This window comes from Microcaecilia unicolor, chromosome 1, assembly GCF_901765095.1.
Source record: "Microcaecilia unicolor chromosome 1, aMicUni1.1, whole genome shotgun sequence".
Lineage (NCBI taxonomy): Eukaryota > Metazoa > Chordata > Amphibia > Gymnophiona > Siphonopidae > Microcaecilia > Microcaecilia unicolor.
In genome coordinates, this window is record NC_044031.1 from 42,954,846 (window position 1) to 42,976,811 (window position 21,966).

At 40.7% G+C, this 21,966-nt stretch overlaps 1 protein-coding gene across 1 annotated transcript in view; it reads left to right on the forward strand.

Moving 5' to 3' along the window:
- The window catches only part of CDC25A (cell division cycle 25A), a 161,997-nt gene that overhangs the window by 64,321 nt on the left and 75,710 nt on the right, over positions 1-21,966 (forward strand). Inside the window, exons 8-11 of the mRNA XM_030196572.1 lie at positions 761-901; positions 10,846-10,917; positions 15,534-15,680; positions 16,735-16,830. Coding sequence (XP_030052432.1) covers positions 761-901; positions 10,846-10,917; positions 15,534-15,680; positions 16,735-16,830 — 456 coding nt within the window. The remainder of the gene's footprint in view (positions 1-760; positions 902-10,845; positions 10,918-15,533; positions 15,681-16,734; positions 16,831-21,966) is intronic.

Genomic DNA, 21,966 nt, shown 5'->3' on the forward strand with positions numbered 1-21,966 from the left:
ATGGTGCCAGTTCTGCGCCTAAATATTTGCTTTCATTATCAGTTTTCAGACATGTGCACATTTGTTGCTTACTATCTGCGTTTAAAACTTACAATTTGTGGCCATCCATACTGTGCATGTTAACACCTGCACTCGAGCATTTGGAGCACAATTACACCTAGGCAGAAAATCTGCATTTATGCTAGGGTGCGGCCTATATGCACAAAAATACGGTATATGCTATCTTAGCTCTTGTACATGCATACATTCAACTTTAGAATGCTTTATACAATGACCCCATGTCCATGATGCTTGATTTTGATTGATTCTCATATTGATTCTTTTTGATTGTGTGCAGCTTTGAAAGAGGATTTTTCTTTGAAAATGGTCAAAATTTAAGTTTGTGTTACCCATGCTGATATTAAGTTTGGCTGTTTAATATTCTGTGAATGAACAATGGCAGCTAAATCATTTTGTGCGTTTATTAGGTCACACGTTTAATCTGCCACATTGCTTCCAGCACTTGAATTAGCGGGTAGCACTTGTCCAAAACTAATGTCCAGATCCAGGTTTATGGTTTCCAACAGCCACCTGTATGTTAGATTTCTGTCCTTCCTAAAGCTCTTCCTAGGAAGACCACTTTTGCTTCTGTTTTACAGCTCTAGTCTTGACTCTGTCATTGCAGGAACAGGGTAAGGTTTACCAGCTGAGTCTGAAATAATCAAATGTATGAGCAGTGATGTAGTTTATGTAAATATAGTAATGGTAATCTTTTGCTTAGTTCCCAGCAATGGACGGTAAGGAAATCGAAGTGGAGAGTGCCAGTCCGCTCTGTCTGCGCAAGTCATCTTTGACTTCTTCATTGAATAGTGAGGAGGAAGATGATGGCTTCTTGGAGATCTTGGAAGGGGAGGATTTGGAGGTATGTGGCATCTCATTGTGTAAGCAAAAATGAACTTATTAGCTTTCATAACAGGGTTAAAGGTCAAGCTCTGAAACACTCCATAATCTTGCAAAAGCTTGCTTGACTTACCTGATCTTCCAAGTCAAAGGCAATGCTGGGACATATAAACTGATGCCAAACTGGTATACAATGAGCAGATCACAAGTATTTGTTGTTCTAGTACTGGTTTAGGCTTGGCTGTAAGCCATGGGTATTCTAGGCTTTTCCCAAGGTGAGCACTTTTCAAATGAAGGAAAACACTGGAATGAGAGGGCATAGCATGAAGTTGAGAGGAAATAGGTTTAGGAGAAATTTAAGAAAATACACTTTCACAGAAATACTACTACTACTATTAAACATTTCTATAGCGCTACTAGACTTACGCAGCGCTGTACAAATTAACATGAAAAGACAGTCCCTGCTCAACAGAAATGGTGGTGGATGAGTGGAATGGCCTCCCGGTGGAGATTGTGGAGACAAGGACTGTGGGATAGGCACGTGGAATCCCTTAGGAAAAGGAAGAGTTAGTGGTTACTGAGGATGGGCCAGTTGGCCCTTATCTGTCATCATGTTTCTGTGTAAGTATATTAAAAAGAAAAAAAATAGTTGCTTACCTATAATGGGGGTTCTCCATAGAAAGCAGGAAAATGCAGCCACATTTGATGATTGGCATGCACACTGATCCTCATGCAGTGATGCAGTGCTCTCCCTTAACTCTGAACTCATTAAGTCCCTTAGCTCATGGTGGTGCTCCTGCTCAAACCCGACTCCTACTAATCCTCGCTCAATATAACAATTTCATATGTGTGGCTGCATTTCCTTGTTGTCCACAAAGAACCTCTGTTACAGGTAACAGGACGCTTGATGGTGAATCCAGAGCTGAGTGTCACAACTAATCAGCAATGATTTTGCCACATACTTTGCCAGCAAAATTAAAGGTCTCCATCTAGACCTACAGACAGTCCCATCAAGCCCTCCCACCGCCTAATAAGATTTGTTCCTTCCCGCCATGTACAGCCATCTGGGAGATTTGATTTCAGCCAGTTCAGAAGAGGCTATTGAAAAAAATCTTGAAAGATCTACAGTCAGCATTCTGCCCTCTTGGACCCTTGCCCAGCAGAGAGAGAACAGCTAGCAAGCATAGGTCTCATTGAAAGCCACTAAAATTAACTCCTCTTGTGGAAGGACAGCTGCCAGCATTAAAGGCCTGTGGTGTACTTCATCAACTAGGACAAGCTCAGACTATCAACTAGGCTCTAACATTCCTTTCCCGGCTAAACTTATAGACTAGTCAGTCTGCATTCAGCTCAACGACTGGCTAAACAAAAGTGACATGGGTCAGTCTGGCTTTAGACCTTTGTACAAAACAGACAGTTTATGTCCCTTCTTGATCTCCACAGAAACTGACAAAGGATCTGCCTTAGTACTAATGTTGCTGGATTTCTCAGCAGCCTGCAGCATTGTGGCTCATAGTATCATGCTTTCAAGGCTGGCAGAAACAGGTATCGGTGGCACAGTAATTATTTACCTGGTTCAAATCCTATTTGTCTGACAACAATCAGTTCTGTTAAAGAACAGTGCAATCCAACAAAACCAATGAAAACTCACTCCGCAGAATATAAATGATGCACAAGAAACAGCAAAGCGAATTATGGTTGGCAGCAGATCTTTATTCAGTAAAAAATGGCTCAACACTGACCATGTTTTGGCTCTAAGGCCTGTGTGAGGGGTCTAAAAACATATATACAAAAAAAAAATTAAAAACTTATCAAAAACATGCAGAAGAAATGATAAAATTAAATATTATAAAAACACCAACTATATACAATAATAAATACTAAAACACAATGTAATATTCATATGTAAAACAAGAAACATCATATCAACTTGGGTACTGAATTGCGGGGTTTCACAGGGATCTGTACAGTCACTTGTTTCATATCTACTTCATTTAACAGAGCTGCTTTAGTTGGTGCACATCAGTATAAATATAGAATTTTTGTATCCAACTACTCCATACCCTTTAAAACATATCTACCCACAGCTTTGATTAACTGACTGCCTGTCTAACAAACTCAGAAATGGACAAAAACAACTCTGCCTGAACCCAAGCAGAACAGATTTTATGAATTCCTAACAAGTGGACAAGTACTGGACTTCAATATACTTTTTGGCAGTAAGAACTCCTAAAATCACAGGTCTGGAATCTCGGGATAGTGCTAGACCACTATTTTGATCTTTTAAATTCAAACAACCTTTAAAAATAGTTTTTGCAACGTGCAGCAAATACAAAATGTCCATGTATTGAAAAAAAAAATGAATTTGACCACAGTGGTCCATAACTACTGCAATGCTTTGTCGGGCAAATAGTTTGCACCAGGTCCAACTAATTCAGAATGTGGCTGCACAACCAGTAGAAGGCTGCCAAGTAGTTTGACCACATCACACCCTTCCTGCAAAACTGCACCGGCTACCAGTACCTTGCAGAGCCAAAGTTAACTATTTGATTTTCAAAGTCCTCAGACAAAGTGGGCCAGAGTGCATATTCTTTTTAAGTAGCTCTCTACACACCTGTGAAACCTCTGAGGTCCTCTCAAGGATTGTCGCTATCTGTACACTGATCAGAAGGAATTGCAAGATGTGGTAGCCACCAGTGAGCCTTCTCAGGAGTAGCTCCTATACTCTGGAACTAGCTCCTAGAGGAGCTATGTCAACTCAACTAGTACTTCAAGGAGCAGGCGAAAGCCTGGCTCTTCTCCCAAGCCTTATGCTTACAGTGACTGATTATCCTTACTCCACACCTGGACTAGCTTGCTGCATGCCCTGTAACTTAGGACATGTTCCTCAAATTTTATTCAACTGCACATATAATTTGCCTTCAGCTTATCCACCCATCTATTTATCCCAATTTAATTTGTATACTACCTATCTTGTCCCCATCTATATATCTCAACTGCAGCTTCTCCCTCGGCTTCGTAGTAAGATGTTTCATTGTGTTGTACAAACAGCATTAGCATCCTATTTGTTTGAATGTTCCATTGCGTGCCTTTTAGGTGTTTCGTTGGTATTATGTTGACATATCATATCTGTTTGAATGTTCTTCCATGGTGTATATTATGGTATCATTTGTTTTGTACTGACACCATTGTGTTTTCCGTCCCTTCGCCTTCACAGGGAGGGAAAGCACAGATAAGAAAGAGAACTTAGACTCAGGTGCAGCCAGTAAATTACCTTTATTAGTATCTGGGGACGGCCAGTAGGGAACCCTATGAGGTCATTAAGATGTCTCTCCTTGGATCACAACTGTACTGTAGCTATCCTGCTGGAACAAAATCCCAAATTTGTTTGTAGAAGATCCTGTAATTGTAACCCAGCAACTGTCTTAACTGTCTTCGTGAGGAAGGGGATGTTAGCTATCAGTCTGTAATTGGAGCATGAAGCTGCTCCTTTCAGTAAAGGAGTTAACCTAATATGGCCCAATTGAATTGGCATATTGCCTTCAAACAGTAGTTGATTTCCTAAGGGGCTGGAGGAGTGGCCTAGTGGTTAGGGTGGTGGACTTCGGTCCTGGGGAACTGAGGAACTGAGTTCATTTCCCACTTCAGGCACAGGCAGCTCCTTGTGACTCTGGGCAAGTCACTTAACCCTCCATTGCCCCAGGTAAGCCGCATTGAGCCTGCCATGAGTGGGAAAGCGCGGGGTACAAATGTAACAAAAATAAATAAAATAAAATCCATTCTAATTTCCTACATTCCTTGTACCAAAGGTAGCCTAGAGGGGCTTCTATATGTTTTTGGTTTGGGGGCATGTTTCGTGTATCATCTTGATGTCGTGGGTTGGTGTGAAGCATCTCTACCTATCTTGCTGTCATCTGGTAGTTCTGCATTGGGATTTTAATCTTGTTTTCTTAGGCTTGGTTAAGATTATGCCTAAATAGAACCAAAAAGGCAGTTTTTCTTGTGGCCGTCTGTTCTGCAAGAAGGATTTCAGTTGCAGGCCCTTTGCCAGAAACCTTTTCCGGCGACTTCCAAGAGGAAGATGATTATTCAGATGGTTTCCTCCTCTTCCCCCCCCCCCCCCCCCCCCCCCCAAGGTACTGTCCATCTTTCTTGCAAATCAGGCTCTCCCTGCCTGTATTAACAGGTAATAAGTGATTGCGGTGACATGATGAGCCTGCATCTGTTAGATGTATGCCAAAAGATTTACGGTTTCTTAAAAAGGAGAATTCAGGAAGTCAGATTCTTTTCATGCTATTTAGTGAGTCCAGGAAGTACCAGCGACAGCATCTAAGGTGATGGTAGCCCAGTGGATTAAGGATGCAATCACATCTGTGTATATTGTGCATAGGTGAGAGATTGCTCGGAGCTCATTTGACCAGAGCGTAGGCATCCTGGGTGGAGTAGTCTGGTGCCGCTATAGGAGATCTGTATATTGGCCACCTGGACGTCCCTGTGTTCCTCTGGTCATTAGAGATGTTCAGGTTCAAGATGATACAGCATTTAGGGCAAGCATGTATGTTATAGGTAGGCTTGTCAGGACCCCACCCTCCTTATTTATTGGGATTTATTAACAGCCTTTATGAAGAGATTCACCCAAGGTGGTGTACAATGTAACATTAAACTTTCAATTTTGTTAACAGCATAATAGCAAAATGAACAAATATAAGTAAATGGTAAAATTGGAAATGCAAACAATAGGGCTATCATGAAACAGTATCAAAAAATATATGTTCAATAGAGCTACAGAACCATGTAATAGATATAAATGTCAGTAGTACAAACAATCACAAAACAGAGGGAAAGCAGCATACAAAAGCAACCAAACAAACAGAAAAAGTAAACACTGGGCCTTCAGGAATGAGAAAAATGCAATCCTTTATTAATGATGAATACCCACCACTAGACTACTCTGGGGACCTGCATACTGCTCTAATGAACCTGGCTATAATATCTGAGGCTGTCATAGAGGCTGGGAATATAAGCTGTTTGTTAATCATCTTTATCTACTAGCTAACTAGCTGACCTAGAAGAGCTTTTTGACCCCTGATGCAAGCGTTTGTACGCCGAAACACGGCCCGTGTCGGGTATTCATCATTAATAAAGGATTGCATTTTTCTCATTCCTGAAGGCCCAGTGTTTACTTTTTCTGTTTGAGTAGTACAAACAATACCATAATAGCATGGAAGAATATTTAAATAACATGGATATAATACGATGTCATAAGTACATAAGTAATGCCATACTGGGAAAAGACCAAGGGTCCATCGAGCCCAGCATCCTGTCCACGACAGCGGCCAATCCAGGCCAAGGGCACCTGGCAAGCTTCCCAAACGTACAAACATTCTATACATGTTATTCCTGGAATTTTGGAGTTTTCCAAGTCCGTTTAGTAGCGGTTTATGGACTTGTCCTTTAGGAAACCGTCCAACCCCTTTTTAAACTCTGCTAAGCTAACCGCCTTCACCACTTTCTCCGGCAACGAATTCCAGAGTTTAATTACACGTTGGGTGAAGAAAAATTTTCTCCGATTTGTTTTAAATTTACTACACTGTAGTTTCATCGCATGCCCCCTAGTCCTAGTATTTTTGGAAAGCGTGAACAGACGCTTCACATCCACCTGTTCCACTCCACTCATTATTTTATATACCTCTATCATGTCTCCCCTCAGCCGTCTCTTCTCCAAGCTGTATAGCCCTAGCCTCCTTAGTCTTTCTTCATAGGGAAGTCGTCCCATCCCCGCTATCATTTTAGTCGCCCTTCGCTGCACCTTTTCCAATTCTACTATATCTTTCTTGAGATGCGGTGACCAGAATTGAACACAATACTCAAGGTGCGGTCGCACCATGGAGCGATACAACGGCATTATAACATCCTCACACCTGTTTTCCATACCTTTCCTGATAATACCCAACATTCTATTCGCTTTCTTAGCCGCAGCAGCACACTGAGCAGAAGGTTTCAGTGTGTTATCGACGACGACATCCAGATCCCTTTCTTGGTCTGTAACTCCTAACGTGGAACCTTGCATGACGTAGCTATAATTCGGGTTCTTTTTTCCTACATGCATCACCTTGCACTTGCTCACATTAAACATCATCTGCCATTTAGCCGCCCAGTCTCCCAGTCTCGTAAGGTCCTCTTGTAATTTTTCACAATCCTGTCGCGATTTAACGACTTTGAATAACTTTGTGTCATCAGCAAATTTAATTACCTCGCTAGTTACTCCCATCTCTAAATCATTTATAAATATATTAAAAAGCAGCGGTCCTAGCACGGACCCCTGAGGAACCCCACTAACTACCCTTCTCCATTGTGAATACTGCCCATTTAACCCCACTCTCTGTTTCCTATCCTTCAACCAGTTTTTAATCCACAATAGGACATTTCCTCCTATCCCATGACCCTCCAATTTCCTCTGTAGCCTTTCATGAGGTACCTTGTCAAACGCCTTTTGAAAATCCAGATACACAATATCAACCGACTCCCCTTTGTCCACATGTTTGTTCACTCCTTCAAAGAATTGAAGTAAATTGGTCAGGCAAGATTTCCCCACACAAAAGCCATGCTGACTTGGTCTCAGTAATCCATGTCCTCGGATGTGCTCTGTAATTTTGTTTTTGATAATAGCCTCTACCATTTTCCCCGGCACCGACGTCAGACTCACCGGTCTATAATTTCCCGGATCTCCCCTGGAGCCATTTTAAAAATGGGCGTTACATTGGCCACCCTCCAATCTTCCGGTACCACGCTCGATTTTAAGGATAAGTTGCATATCACTAGCAGTAGCTCCGCAAGCTCGTTTTTCAGTTCTATCAGTACTCTAGGATGAATACCATCCGGTCCAGGAGATTTGCTACTCTTCAGTTTGCCGAACTGCCCATTTATGTCCTCCAGGTTTACCGTGAAGTCAGTAAGTTTCTCCGACTCGTCCGCTTGAAATACCATTTCCGACACCGGTATCCCACCCAAATCTTCCTCGGTGAAGACCGAAGCAAAGAATTCATTCAGTCTCTCCGCTACGTCTTTGTCTTCCTTGATCGCCCCTTTTACCCCTCGGTCATCCAGCGGCCCAACTGATTCTTTTGCCGGCTTCCTGCTTTTAATATACCGAAAAAAATTTTTACTATGTTTTTTTGCCTCTAATGCTATCTTTTTTTCATACTCCCTCTTGGCCTTTTTAATCTGCGCCTTGCATTTGCTTTGACACTCCTTATGCTGTTTCTACTACCAATGAAACACCTAATAAGCATGTATTAGAACATTCAAATAACAGATATGATGATGATTTTCTTCATTGCAGTTTGCAATGTAGCCAAGGGACCAAGTACAGAGGTATAGGTGGGGTCAAGCGAGGTAGTACAGAGTCAGTTGGGATAAATAGATGGGTAGCTAAACTCAAGGCACGGTCTTAGACCAGTTCCTTATATCTTGCTTAACTGCACAAATTAGTGTGTGTAGCAAGCTAGTCCAGATGAGAATGTGTATAGTCAGTCACCATATATATATATTAAAGGCTTGGGTGAAGAGCCAGGCTTTCACCTGCTTCCTGAAGTAGAGGTAGTCTCACGTTAGACGTAGCTCCTGTGGGAGTAAGTTCCAGAGCAGCCGGGTATCATATCATATACAATTTCTTTTGATGAGGCTATAGATAGTGATGCTCTTTGAGAGGACCTTACATAAGTGCCATAGTGGGACAGACCGAAGGTTCATCAAGCCCAGTATCCTGTTTCCAACAGTAGCCAATCCAGGTCACAAGTACCTGGCAAGATCTCAAAACAGTACAATATATTTTATGCTTCTTATCCCAGAAATAAGCAGTGGATTTTCCCAAGTCCATTTTAATAATGGCTTGTGGACTTTTCTTTTAGGAAGCTATCCAAACCTTTTTTTTTAAACCCCACTAAGCTAACTGCTTTTACCACATTCTCTGGCAACAAATTCCAGAGTTTAATTACACGTTGAGTGAAGAAATATTTTCTCTGATTCATTTTAAATTTACTATTTTGTAGCTTCATTGCGTGCCCCCTAGTCCTAGTATTTTTGTAAAGAGTAAACAAGCGATTCACGTCTACCCATTCCACTCCACTCAGTATTTTATATATCTCTATCATATCTCCCCTCAGCCATCTTTTCTCCAAGTTGAAGAGCCCAAGCCGATTTAGCTTTTCCTCATAGGGAAGTCGTCCCATCCCCTTTTATCATTTTCGTCACCCTTCTCTGTACCTTTCTAATTCCACTATATCTTTTATGAGAGGCGGTGACCAGAATTGCACACAGTATTCAAGGTGCAGTCGCACCATAGAGGGATTCAAAGGCATTATAACATCCTCGTTTCCCACCAGTCCAGAATCCAGCCCTTGGGGTTCATGTCCTATGTGCCTGGGCTTATGTGGCTGCTGTAAGATATGGAGATGGTTTAGAGTTCTCATTAGACTAAAAAAAAAAAAAAAATCAGTTTTTTACATCTGGGCTGAGTTTGGAATTGGTTGCAGTTCTATTGCACCTTCAGTTTTCTGAGGGAGAAGAGTTGGGTAGTTTACTTTTGTTATAGAAATGCTGGTTGACACTGGACTTCACAGGTCCTGATGTAGGATGTAAAGCAGGGGCATAGCCACGGGTGGGCCTGGACGGGCCCAGGCCCAGCCACTTTTGCTCCAGGCCCGCCCAGCCTCTTCTGCCCGCTCTCCCCGTCTGCATGGTCTGCTCACTTTTACTGCCCTGAAGCGCCATTCTCCCTCCAGCACCGGCGATTCCCATAGCCAGCCTTCTGCCAGCGCGCGTCGTCAGGGCCTCTTCTCGGGCGCATCCCGCCTACTCTGCAACTTCCTGCGTCCCACCTTTGCGGAAAACAGGAAGTTGCAGAGTAGGCGGGACGTGCCTGAGAAGAGGCTCTGACGACGCACGCTGGCAGAAGGCTGGCTGTGGGAATTGCCGGTGCTGGAGAGAGAACGGCACTTCAGGTCAGAAAAAATGACCAGAACTGACCATGTGCATGGGGCTGTCGCGGGGGGTGGGGGTGGGGGTAGCGGGTGGAGAGGAAATGCGGCAGCAGGGGGGGGGGGGGTAGCGGGTAGAGAGGAAATGCGAGGCCTGTGCCCACCCAGTCCACCTCCAGGTCCATCTAAAAATTAAACTCTGGCTACGCTTTTGATGTAAAGGGTCATGAATCTAATGTAACATTTTTTTTCTCTCTGGTACAACCAAAGCAGTTTACATATATTATGTGCCGGTAATATTTCTGTCCCTGGTAGGTTCACAATCTGTTTTGTATCTAGGGCAATGGAGACTTGCCCAGTTGCAAGAAGCTGGAGTGGGATTCAAACCCAGTTCCCCAGCCCACTGCACTATCCATTACACTACTCTGCCTATCAAACTGTTTTCCTAAAACTTTATTTTTCTATGATTTTATGAGAGTACAACAAAGCATAGTGCAACATAATGCTCAATAACTAGTAGTTTCCAGTTTTCTTTTGCTCGTAGGGCATAAATCCACATATGTGAAAAGAATTGTGGAAAGAGAATGAACAAGTAAGGTCTAATTTCCTCTTTTCTCTTTGGTTAGAAAAGGTCTAACTTGCCCATTTACTAATAGTTCTGTACTCTGACATTCTGTCCAACAATCCACAAATTCAGCAATGGCCACCAGTAGGAAAGACCCCAGTAATGCTCAGATGTTTCTCAGGTTCAATGCATTTCTTTACAAATACATAATTTAAAGTATACACTCAAATGTAAGACAATTTGATTAGCTGAACTGAAACTTGTTTGTACCTACTATATTCCTGGGTCTGTCAAGGATAACAACTAAGTGAGAAGGGCTGTAGAAGTCTATTCAGGATGAACATTTATGTGGTAGGAACTGTGTGCTGATCATTGACAATGGATTGAGTCAAGTTTTTTTTTTTCTTTTCCCATTGTTTGTAGAATGATGCTAATATGCTATCTGAAATGGCAAGTCTCTGGACTGCTCCTCTGGTCAAGACAACAACGGATAATGTAAGTTGTTTTTTTTTTTACAACATTTTAAATTCTTGATTTTTTTTTTTTCTGCATTGCTCACAGGAAGAATCCCTTCGTAGTCCTCAAACAATACTAAAAATGGTAGGGGTACAAATCACACTTAGCATAAACCCTGCACCAACCCAACTTACACAACAACCCAAATGTACTTTTAAAGTTTATATTGACCTCAGCAGCAACTTTTTTTCACACGGACCACTTTAAAGAAATTGATTTGTGAGGAGGCAGGTGAACCACGGATTGAGTGGTCCATGTGGAAAAAATGCAATTTTATCACTGGTCTCCCAAACTTCTGGGAACTTCTAGATAAAAGTGATGCAATCTGTGTGTGTTTACTCTTTATATGTGAGGTTTTTCAAGTGGAAAAAAGCTTTATTAAAGAGTTGATCCCTTTATGCTCTTCCTGAGGCAACTTTAGCATAAACCCTGCACCAATCCAACTTACACAACAGCTTAAATGTACTTTTAAAGTTTATATTGACCTCAGCGGCAACTTATATGCCTGTTTCTTTATGAAATAACAATCAACAAATAGCACTTGGGTCTTTAATAATATGATGTAACTTAATAGTGAACTATCACAATAAAACAATCCTCATTGTTCACTCAAGTGGATGGTTCAATGGATCTATGATTATATCTAACATTCCTCGAGTGAACCATGAGAATTTTTATTGTGATAGTCCACTGTTTAAGTTATGTCATTTTTCAAGGACAAGCAGGCCATTTAATATTCTCACATCTGCGTGATATCATCCGATGGAGCTGATGCAGATGCTGCCTAGGGTATACAACAAGTAGACAATTTCTAGCAGTGTTCCACTGTGCAGGTGCCTTCCTGTCCGATGCATGAGTGCAGGTTCCTCACAATCTGTTTATCTGCGGAGCTGAGAGGTCGCATCTTCGTGGTCTCGCTTCAGTTCATATTAACAGTTAATTTTTCTATGCTTTAACATGCAGTATTTCCTTAATCTCTCATTTTCTTCATAGTTTTTTATTTTCAGCACTTTTCCCTTTATTTTACTAGCCTTTTTGGCTTTTCATGTTTTCTTCTTTATCATGAGTCTCTTTGGGCCCCATTTAGGCCTGAGCACGGACCTAGATTTGAGCCTTGCCCCTTTTTTTGGCACTCGAGCAATTTAATTTGGCCACTATTCTTTTCTCTTATCTAGGAAGACCAACGGCTTCAAAAGGTGCGCCCAGTGTAATTGGGTGATTTCTGCCATGGACCCACACAGTTGGTGCATTGGGTGCCTTGGGCCTGACCACCAATCTGATTCTTGTTTTCTCTCTTTACAAATGCAACTGAATAGTTGAAGTTATAAATATCTTGTTTATGCTAGACATGAAAATTGTTTAGAGCCTATTTCTGGATATGATATGGAATTTTCTGTGAAAATCAATAAACAAATTTAAACATACAAATGCAACTGAGAACATAGGAGGCATGTCAGGTCCAGCAGGAGAAACTTTGACTCCTTGAAGGCTTCTTAGGCTTCTGGCATTCGCATATTGACATTTCAAACTATGTTTATTCACTATAGAAAATCTATCTGCTTTTTATTTAAAGACCTCTGGTTTACTATGCTCTCTGTTGCAACCTTGCTTCGTGATGCCCTATCTTCCCTGTTTTGGTGATATATTTGAAAGATACCTTATTCCGAACCATGCACTTTTGAGCAACTGTTGACGTCCCCCAGTTTCTAGCTTAAAAGCTGCTCTATCTCCTTTTTAAATGCCAATGCAAGTAGCCTGGTCCCACCCTGGTTAAAGTGGAGCCCATCCTTTTGGAATAGGCACCACCTTCCCCAGAATGTTGCCCAGTTCCTCTAAAACCCTCCTCCCTGCACCATCATCTCATCCTGGTCCATCTTGCCCAGTATCCTGCTTCCAGCAGTGGCCAATCCAGATCAGAAACCTAATTAGTAGCAACTTTCCATGCTACCAATCCTGGAGCACACAATGACTTCCCATGTCCATCTCAATAAGACTAAGAGCTTAACTATTTTGAGTGAAAGAAATTTCCTTCTATTTGTTTAAAAAAATATTTCTATATAATTTCATTGTGTTCCCTTGTCTTTTCACTTTTACCCGTTCTACACAACTCAGGATTTTGTAGACTTTAATCATATCCTCGGTTATCTTTTCCAAGCTGAAGAGCTGTAACCTCTTTAGCCTTTGCCTCATATGGGAGGAGTTCCATCCCCTTTCTTTTTGGTCACTCTTCTTTAAACCTTTTCTATGTTTCAACAATTTTTATTGATGATTTAACAAAGAAAGCATCCAACAAGTTCAATAAGACCATTCTTCCCAAGATCCCTCTTCCGCAGCCTAGTGCAATCACTCGTACTCAGCCATCTGGATTACTACAACTCACTATACGCAGGATGTAAAGAACAAAAACTGAGAAAACTTCAAACAGCCCAAAACACAGCAGCCAGACTCATCTTCGGGAAACCAAAATACGAAAGTGCGAAACCCTTACGAGAGAAACTACGCTGGCTCCCACTCAAGGAACGCATCACCTTCAAAGTATGCACACTAGTCCACAAAATCATCCATGGTGAAGCCCCAGCCTACATGTCTGACTTAATAGACCTACCACCCAGAAACGCCAAAAGATCATCCCGAATCTTCCTCAGCCTCCACTTCCTAAACTGCAAAGGCATAAAATACAAAGTGCTGCACGCATCAACCTTTTCCTACATGAGCACACAATTCTGGAATATACTACCACGCAACCTGAAAACGATCTACGAACTAACCGACTTCCGCAAACTATTAAAGACTCATCTCTTTGAAAAAATCTATTGAAAGGATCAAAACAAATGAATTACACACACACAGTTAGCAATGCATCAATACACTCTCTTCTATATTCTTATCCCCAGTAATTTTATCACATTTAAACCTCAATTTACAGATAAAATGTTATACCCGAATGTTCTCTTGTTATTGTTCTGTTGCCCTTTCAGCATCCGTTGTTCTTCCACTGTTCCATCGTTCTTTTCCTTGTTTATTCCCTTAATGATACATTGACTTTGTCCTACCCTAACTCCTCACAATGTAACCCATAATCGAGTTGTAACAAATTGTATTTCCATCAATACAATGTATTGTAAGCCACACTGAACCCGCAAATAGGTGGGAAAATGTGGGATACAAATGCAATAAATAAATAAATATACAATGGATTGAAAACATTAAACAATCAAGCTGAGCAAAATCAGGCATTAACCACATCATCAAACTTTTTAATACTTTCTCCCCACCCTACCCAACCCCACACCCTTCCCTCCCCCCAAATAAGCTATATATTTCAACACTTCTATTGATGGAACATCAAAGCACAATGACATAAAACTCGGGAACCTACCCGTTAAATACACCAACATAATAGACCATAAGCCCGCCATCATTGATTTACCTATCCAGCCCCCCCTCCTCCTCCCCCCCTGTCCAAAATATTACACTCCTTCAAAGAGCAATACACATCCCGATCCCCCCTCCCCCTATAACCAACACACTAACTGATAACTACCCTTCCTATAGCGCATAGCTCCCATATCTTGAAGGTACCTGACTCTTGTGTCCCTTCCAATTCACAGCCAATGCCTTTACCGCTAGCCCATGCTACTGCTTAATAACAAGTAGATGTCGTTATCAACGCATTGTACCCCAATCCCCACCCCCTTCTACCTACCCCTCCCACCATTTAAACCTTTTCTAATTCCACTGCATCTTTTTTGGAGATATAGAACCAGAACTTAAGGTGAGGTTGCACCATGGAGCGATACAGAAGCATTATAATCTTGGTCTTATTTTGCATCCCTTTCCTAACATCCTGTTTGCTGCTTTGGCTTCTACCGCACACTGGGCAGAAGATTTTAGCATATTGTCTATGATGACCTAGGTCATCTTCTTGAGTTCTGACTCCTAGGTGGACCCAAACAGTATGCAACATAGTTGATCTAGGCAAACTTTCCTCTGTCATTTATTTAAAAAAAATCTTTACAAATTTTGTCTTCATCTGCTCTCCATGGGAAGCCCTTTAGCTAGGTAATCCTGTGTGTGGCTATGTGTCGCTTGTCTTCAGAGGAAGTGCATTTGGTGGTCTGAGATGCAATTCACCAGTTGCACAGTCTCTCACTTGAGCTTAATTGCAGAACTAAGGCACACCATCCAGTTGTGGGAACTACACATACTGGGAAGGATTTTCAAGTCTTCACAGGAAAACTCTGTAGAACATGTTCTCTGGAACTTTCAAGATGAAGTCACTTAAACTGGTGAGCTGCTTTTTAAAGAACGTCTTTTTATAAGTAAGCAGCTTCATGAGTCCATTCTTGTGTCCTGCCTCAAACTTGTTCCCTGCTGTTTCTCATGGGCTCAGGGAAGAGGAGGCACTTATTGTGATTGTATTGTGTTCTTCCTGACCCAGAATAAGTGTCCAATCCAGATGTGCAGCGTTCTTGTGCCTGCAGCCTATCCCTGGTAAATCAAAACATAGCTTGATTTTCCAGCTTTTTACTTTTGTGACTTACAGGTTCTTATAAACTGTTATAGGCTTTCTTTATAGTATTTGCTTTTTGCAGGTGAAATCATGCCAACTATCCCGGTCATCGTCTGTGCCAAGTACTATGGTTCGATCTGTCCTACAAAGAATGGAGCGGCCTCAGGAGAAAAAAGGAAAGAGTAAAAGGAGGAAAAGTATGTTTGATATAGTTTCTGAAGAGGATGCTGCAAAAGAAGAAAAGGTAGGGTGATTAGCTTCCATCAAATGGTCTGATTTGTGGTTCATCTAAGACATTCTCTGTCCTCCCTTTTTCACTCTGTCCAACTTCTTTAATGTCGTAGTCCACACACACACACACACACACACACACTCTCTCTCTCTCTCTCTCTCTCTCTCTCTCTCTCTCTCTCTCTCTCTCTCTCTCTCTCTCTCTCTCTCTCTCTCTCTCTCTCTCTCTCTCTCTCTGGAAAATGTACCTCATAGAAGGTGGAACAGAGGATTAATTTACTGTCTAATAATTGGCGCAGCTGCACTTAAAGCCAGGCATCGTGGGATAGACTCAAACTAGAATCTCATGCCCAACAGTCATATAGGGCCAACACCAGGTATTAATCTTTAAATATTTCATGTAGAGTTAGGTTTTTGCTGGTTGATTAGTCATTTTGCTGAAATGAGTGGAACAGACTCCACTAGTTAGAGGGATAGAAACAAAGCTACTTTAATATCCCAATAAAGACTGCAATGAAAGTGTTCATTACCATCTGCAATTTGCTCCTAGGTTTCCATCTAGCATCTGACATGCCTGGCCGATTTCTAATCTGCATGGAAAACCATCACAATGGAATGCCTAGCCTTATATGGCAAGCCTCATGTCGGAGGACCATGTCACAAGCTGAAATGTGTGATACTGGTTCAACAAATAGCCCACTATTTACAGAAGCAAGCCACTGTTAAAGATAATTGCACCACAGTTCTTTAGATCATCTAAGAGTATCATATTAAACAGGTTTTATTACATTTAGAAATGTTCCTGTCAATTCTTCCTTTGGGGAAACTTCCAAGACACTTGTAGGGAATCGTGGGTAAAATTTTCAGATAAGATCCTGTGGAATTGAAGTAGGAATTAGAAAGGGGAGACTGGCTGGACCTTTTGCTGTTTTATCTGTCATTCTATTTCTATGTGCTGTCTGTACAACAGATGACTTATTCCTTGCTATGAGTAATTTGTACGTAAAGTGAATTGAATGTTAAAACATTCACGCCACTCTGTTTCTGAACAGAAGCAGAAATTGATGAGGTCCAAGTCCTTTTCTCACATGGAAATAGAAAGTGTTCTAGACGGTGACCAAAGGGACCTTATTGGAGATTTCTCAAAGGTAAGAAAGGGATCTATTTATATCCCATCAGATCTTTGTGCACATTGAAGGTCCCCAAACATGATCAGCTGTGAATGAGTGATTCTGTTAAAAAAAAAAACCCCAGCTAGTAATTTACTCTGGTAGAATGAGTGCCCTATTTAAAATGTCTGGGTGGGGGTCATGTGATGCTGTGAGTGGGAGGACATTTGTTGGACAGGCTCCGGGGCCCCAACCCCAATTTTTGCAATAATACTCTGCATGTTGTGGTCAGGGAAAGTGCTGGACTTTTGTACAAATGAAGGAGAGTTTATGGAAAGATTTTTAAACAGCGATTGGGTGGTGAGGTGTCGGCAGGAGCTTGTAACACAGACCACTCTCGCACTAAATTGCCAGAAGGTAAGATGGTTCTGATGACAGCCACGGTGTCACAATTCAGAGGTGTCATTGGCGGACTTAATGCAGGAGGTCACACTTGCGCTGGGATTCCATTTTGAGATGCTGTTGGGCCAAATAACACACTTGGAACCACCTCTTACCTAAACAGTGGGTGTCCTTGTTGGAGGATGCATCAAACTCTGGGACTATGGAAGTGGATTTTTTAAAGCCGAGCTCTGGCAGCATACAGAAAACTTAGAATATTTGGAAAACCTCTCCAGATGCGGTAGTCTTTGTCCACAATGATTTCTGGTATTCCAATAAAGCAATCAACTGGTCACCACACTTGATAGCTGGATGGAAGTGGAGTTTCCAATGTGGGAAGGCCTGGGCCCTGTGAGATTGCAGCGCATATGATGGTTGGAGGTATTTGTTTGTTTGTAGCATTTGTATCCCACATTTTCCCAACAATTTGCAGGCTCAATGTGGCTTACATTTCCAGGTAACAGAATTACAAATGGTAATGTGTTAAGTTGCATACGTACATGGTAACATACATGTAACATAACATACATGAACAGATCATGGTATAGATATATATCATGTGCATATATATGTTGAGGAAGAATAAATTATGGTAATACATGAAAGTTCCTGAGTAAGAAATTGGAAGAATAAATTATAGTAATACATGAACGTTCCTGAGTATGAAATTGGGTTGTATCATTCTTTAGGTCATCGACTATGGAGAGACCATATTCGACATAGAGATTGAAGTGGTTTTGCTTATTCATTAGTGGTAAGGCGGTTGATCAGTCAAGTGATACGATTTCAATTATGTCTATGTCGTGTAAAGTCTTATTTTTTGGTGTTTAAGATGGGTGTTTATGGTATGCCTTCTTGAACAGATCTGTTTTCAGTAGCCTTCGGAAGATAGTTAGGTCTTGCGTTATTTTTATGGCCTTCAGTAGTGCGTTCCATAGCTGCATGCAGATGTATGAGAAACTGGTCGCGTATGTGGATTTATATTTTAGTCCTTTGCAGTTAGGGTAATGGAGATTGAGGAATGTGCGTGCTGATCTCTTTGCATTCCTGGTAGGCAAGTCTATAAGGTCTGACATATAGGTCGGGGCTTCCCCGTGAACGATTTTGTGGACCAGGGTGCAAACGTTGAACACAATTTGTTCTTTTAGTGGGAGCCAGTGTAGTTTCCTCTCTTAGGGGTTTGGCGCTTTCATATTTCGCTTTCCCAAATAGGAGTCTGGCTGCTGTATTTTGAGTGATTTGAAGCTTCTTAATGATTTGTTCTTTACATCCAGCATAAATGGCATTGCAGTAGTCTAGATGGCTTAGCACCATTGATTGTACTAGGCTGCGGAATACTTCCCTTGGGAAGAAAGGTTTGATTCTTTTAAGTTTCCACATTGAGTAGAACATTTTTTTTTTTTTTCTGCTGTATTTTTCGCATGATCTTCAAGTGTGAGATTTCGGTCGATTGTGACTCCCAGAATTTTTAAGCTGTCTGAGACCGGGAGGGTGTAGTGCGGTGTGTTTATGGTATTGGGTTTGTTTGTATTATATTGTGAAGACAAGATGAGACATTGTGTTTTTTTTTCTGTGTTCAGCTTTAGTTGGTATTTCATATCCCCTACAGAAGGTTACTGAATTAATGTCTGTATCGATAAGGCTTTGATATTGGTCTTTCAAATTTCGTTTTTATTATGGAAATTGAGGCACAGTAAGATTTTTTTTTTTTTACATTTCTCAATTTAGACCGCTAGTGCATGCTTTAGTTTTATCCAAGCTGGAGTATTGTAATCTTCTGTTGGGTGCTCCCAAATGTCAATTACGCAGATTGCAATCTGTACAAAATACAGCAGTGAGATTAATTTTCTCTTTAAGAAAGTATGATCAAATTACTCAGTTTTACTTACAATTGCACTGGCTGCTGATAGAAGCCAGACTCTTATTCAGATTTGCATGTATTCTGGAGATTGTCCAAGTTATTTGATTGAACAAGTGAAGCTTAAAGATTCTAGGAAGAGTAAAAGATCATTCTGTTCTGCTTTAGCAGTTCCCTCCCCGAACGATATAAAAAGATTTGGCTTTTTTAAGCAATTGATGATGATGTATCAGGCTCTTAATATTTGGAACTCACTTTCTTTAAAATTGGAGGATTTGAATAGTTACAACGATTTTTTTTTTTTAAGATTGATTTAATTTTTTTTCCTTTCTAATTTTATGGTATAACTAATTCCTGAGGTTCTGTCCCAGCTTTTATTCATTGTAAACTGCCTAGAAACTTACGGGTCAGGTGGTCTAGAAATTCAGTGTAAAAGGCTCTCCCACGCTCATGGACGCTGGAGATAGACGGGGAGCTGTTGAATCTCTCGGGAGAATTCGGGAGCTGCAGCAGGGATGATCAGATAGCAAGCAGGTGCTGGTGCGCTCTCTCTGGTTGATGTCCCTGGCCGGCAAGCAGGCAGGAGCAGATAGACGGTAGAGCCACATTTAACGAGCCTCAGATATTTTCATGATGTGGCAGGCTTGGATAGGGGCTGTCATCTACTTCACTGACAGCAGCTGTCATGCGAACTCCTCAAGATAACACTCTGATAACTTCAAGACAAATATGATGGCAAATGTTTTAATTCACAGGGGAGCACATTCCAAATTCTTGCCCCTTGAAATGGAAATGAATGCTCGTAGACAGGTTTTAAACGTATATCTTACATCTTTAAGAGTGGGGTAACCTATTTGTAAAGTACGAGAAAAGCAAGTGTTGCGTTCAGAAGATGGAATCATAAATAGTTCTACAAGGCCTTCTGAGTTCTGGCCATGAAGTGACTAAGCAAGCTATTTTAAACCTAATATGCTGTTGAACCGGCAATCAGTGAAGATTGTTCATAAATGGAGCAATGATATCAAATATCCTCTACAAATATGTCTTACAGCTGTATTCTGCAATAGCTGTAACTGTTTCTGCAATTTAATTGAAATACTACAAGTCAAAGAATTGCAGTAATCAATTGTGGAAGTAAAATTGCCTATACCAGAATCCTGAAATTTCACAGATGTGAGGACCTAATTGCTCTAAGTTGTCTGTCTTTAAAAATAAAAGAATTTATTTGGTATTTGTATCCCATATTTTCCAAAGTCTCCTGAGGTTAATACCAATTCTTTACATGAAATACTATCAAAATCACTCCATTTCTGAAAGATCTTCACTGGCTGCCGGTTCAACAGCGTATTAGGTTTAAAATAGCTTGCTTAGTCTTTAAATCACTTCATGGCCAGAAATGAGGGCCTTGAGAACTACCCCACTCTTATATACATTTAAAACCTGTCAGATGTCCATTTATAAGTGAAATATAGCATTTTATAGATGCTAAAGTATCTTCAAACTTAGATAAGACATAATAAAAAAGTCATCTGTAAGATAAAACTATAATTCTTGCATCCAAAAGAAAAGTACCTAATGAACTAAAGTACACCTTAAACAAAAGTGGGGAAAGCGGTGAGCCTTGTTACCCCACAGCCAGGATTCCAGCACGATTATATGATATTCCTTCCTTTTACACAGTATGTCCTATTTTTCAAAAATTGTTCAAACCAGGAAAGCACTGTTTCAGTTATTCTTAATTCGCTTAATTTGAACAGGAACAGAGCGATTCATTGCATCAAAAATATTTAACCTTTGACGTAAGAACTAAAAGCAGTGTTTTGGTACTGTCTGGGTCTACAACCATGCTGGTTATAATGTAGAACATTATCGGGCTCATTTTCAAAGCACTTAGCCTCCCAAAGTTCCATAGAAACCTATGGAACTTAGCCTCCCAAAGTGCTTTGAAAATATGCCTCTATGTGATTCCAAAAAAACGTGCAATTGTTCATTTACCAAAAACTCTAGCAACTTAGCCACTCAGGGAATATTGTCAACCAGGCAATAATGTTCCACAATAGATTTAAACCTAAGAATTTTGGAAGAGGAGTTAAAACTATACCTGTTAAATTCTCGGGATAATGATCAGTTTGCAGAACAGAATTCACAAATTCAGTAAGCCAATGTAAGATATTCAAAGGAACTTTCCTCTAACAAGTACAAGGGACAAATATCTAAAGATAGTTGAATCAGTCGTCTTAACTGACTATAGTGATACCTCATATAATCTTCAAAGTCTATCCCCAGAAATATCATTAGCTTGGTCATTCATGGACAGTGTTGTAATGTTTTCCAATATAACAATAGGAAAAGATTGCCTAATCTTATTAACTTTAGTCTGAATAAACTGTGCTAACTCTTCAGCACTGGGCTGTAAAGATTCAGACATCATAAGTACAGCATCTTAATCAAATTATCAAAGATTTTGAAAAGCGCTTTACAAGAATTGTCAGAATTTTCAATTTCCTGATCTTAAAAATTTTTTTTGACCTGAGCAATTTGCAACTTATATTCCCTAATTTCCTTCCTTCCAATTTAAATAAGCCTGATGGTCCTTACTTTTTCTCCTAATTCGTTCCAACTTTCTACAACACCTTTTTTCAATGCTAATAATGCATTAAACCATGGATTTAGTCTTTTTAACTTTGGAGCGTTTTCGTCTAATATTGCAGTAATAGCACTATTCCATGTGATTAATTCAGAATTAAGGGGCACAGTATTTTAATGTAGCAATTACTAAGGAGAAATTAGGCCTTACCTGCTAATTTGCTTTCCTTTAGTTCCTTTGGACCGGCTCAGAATGTGACTGATGGGTTGCGCACGCCTTCCAGCAGGTG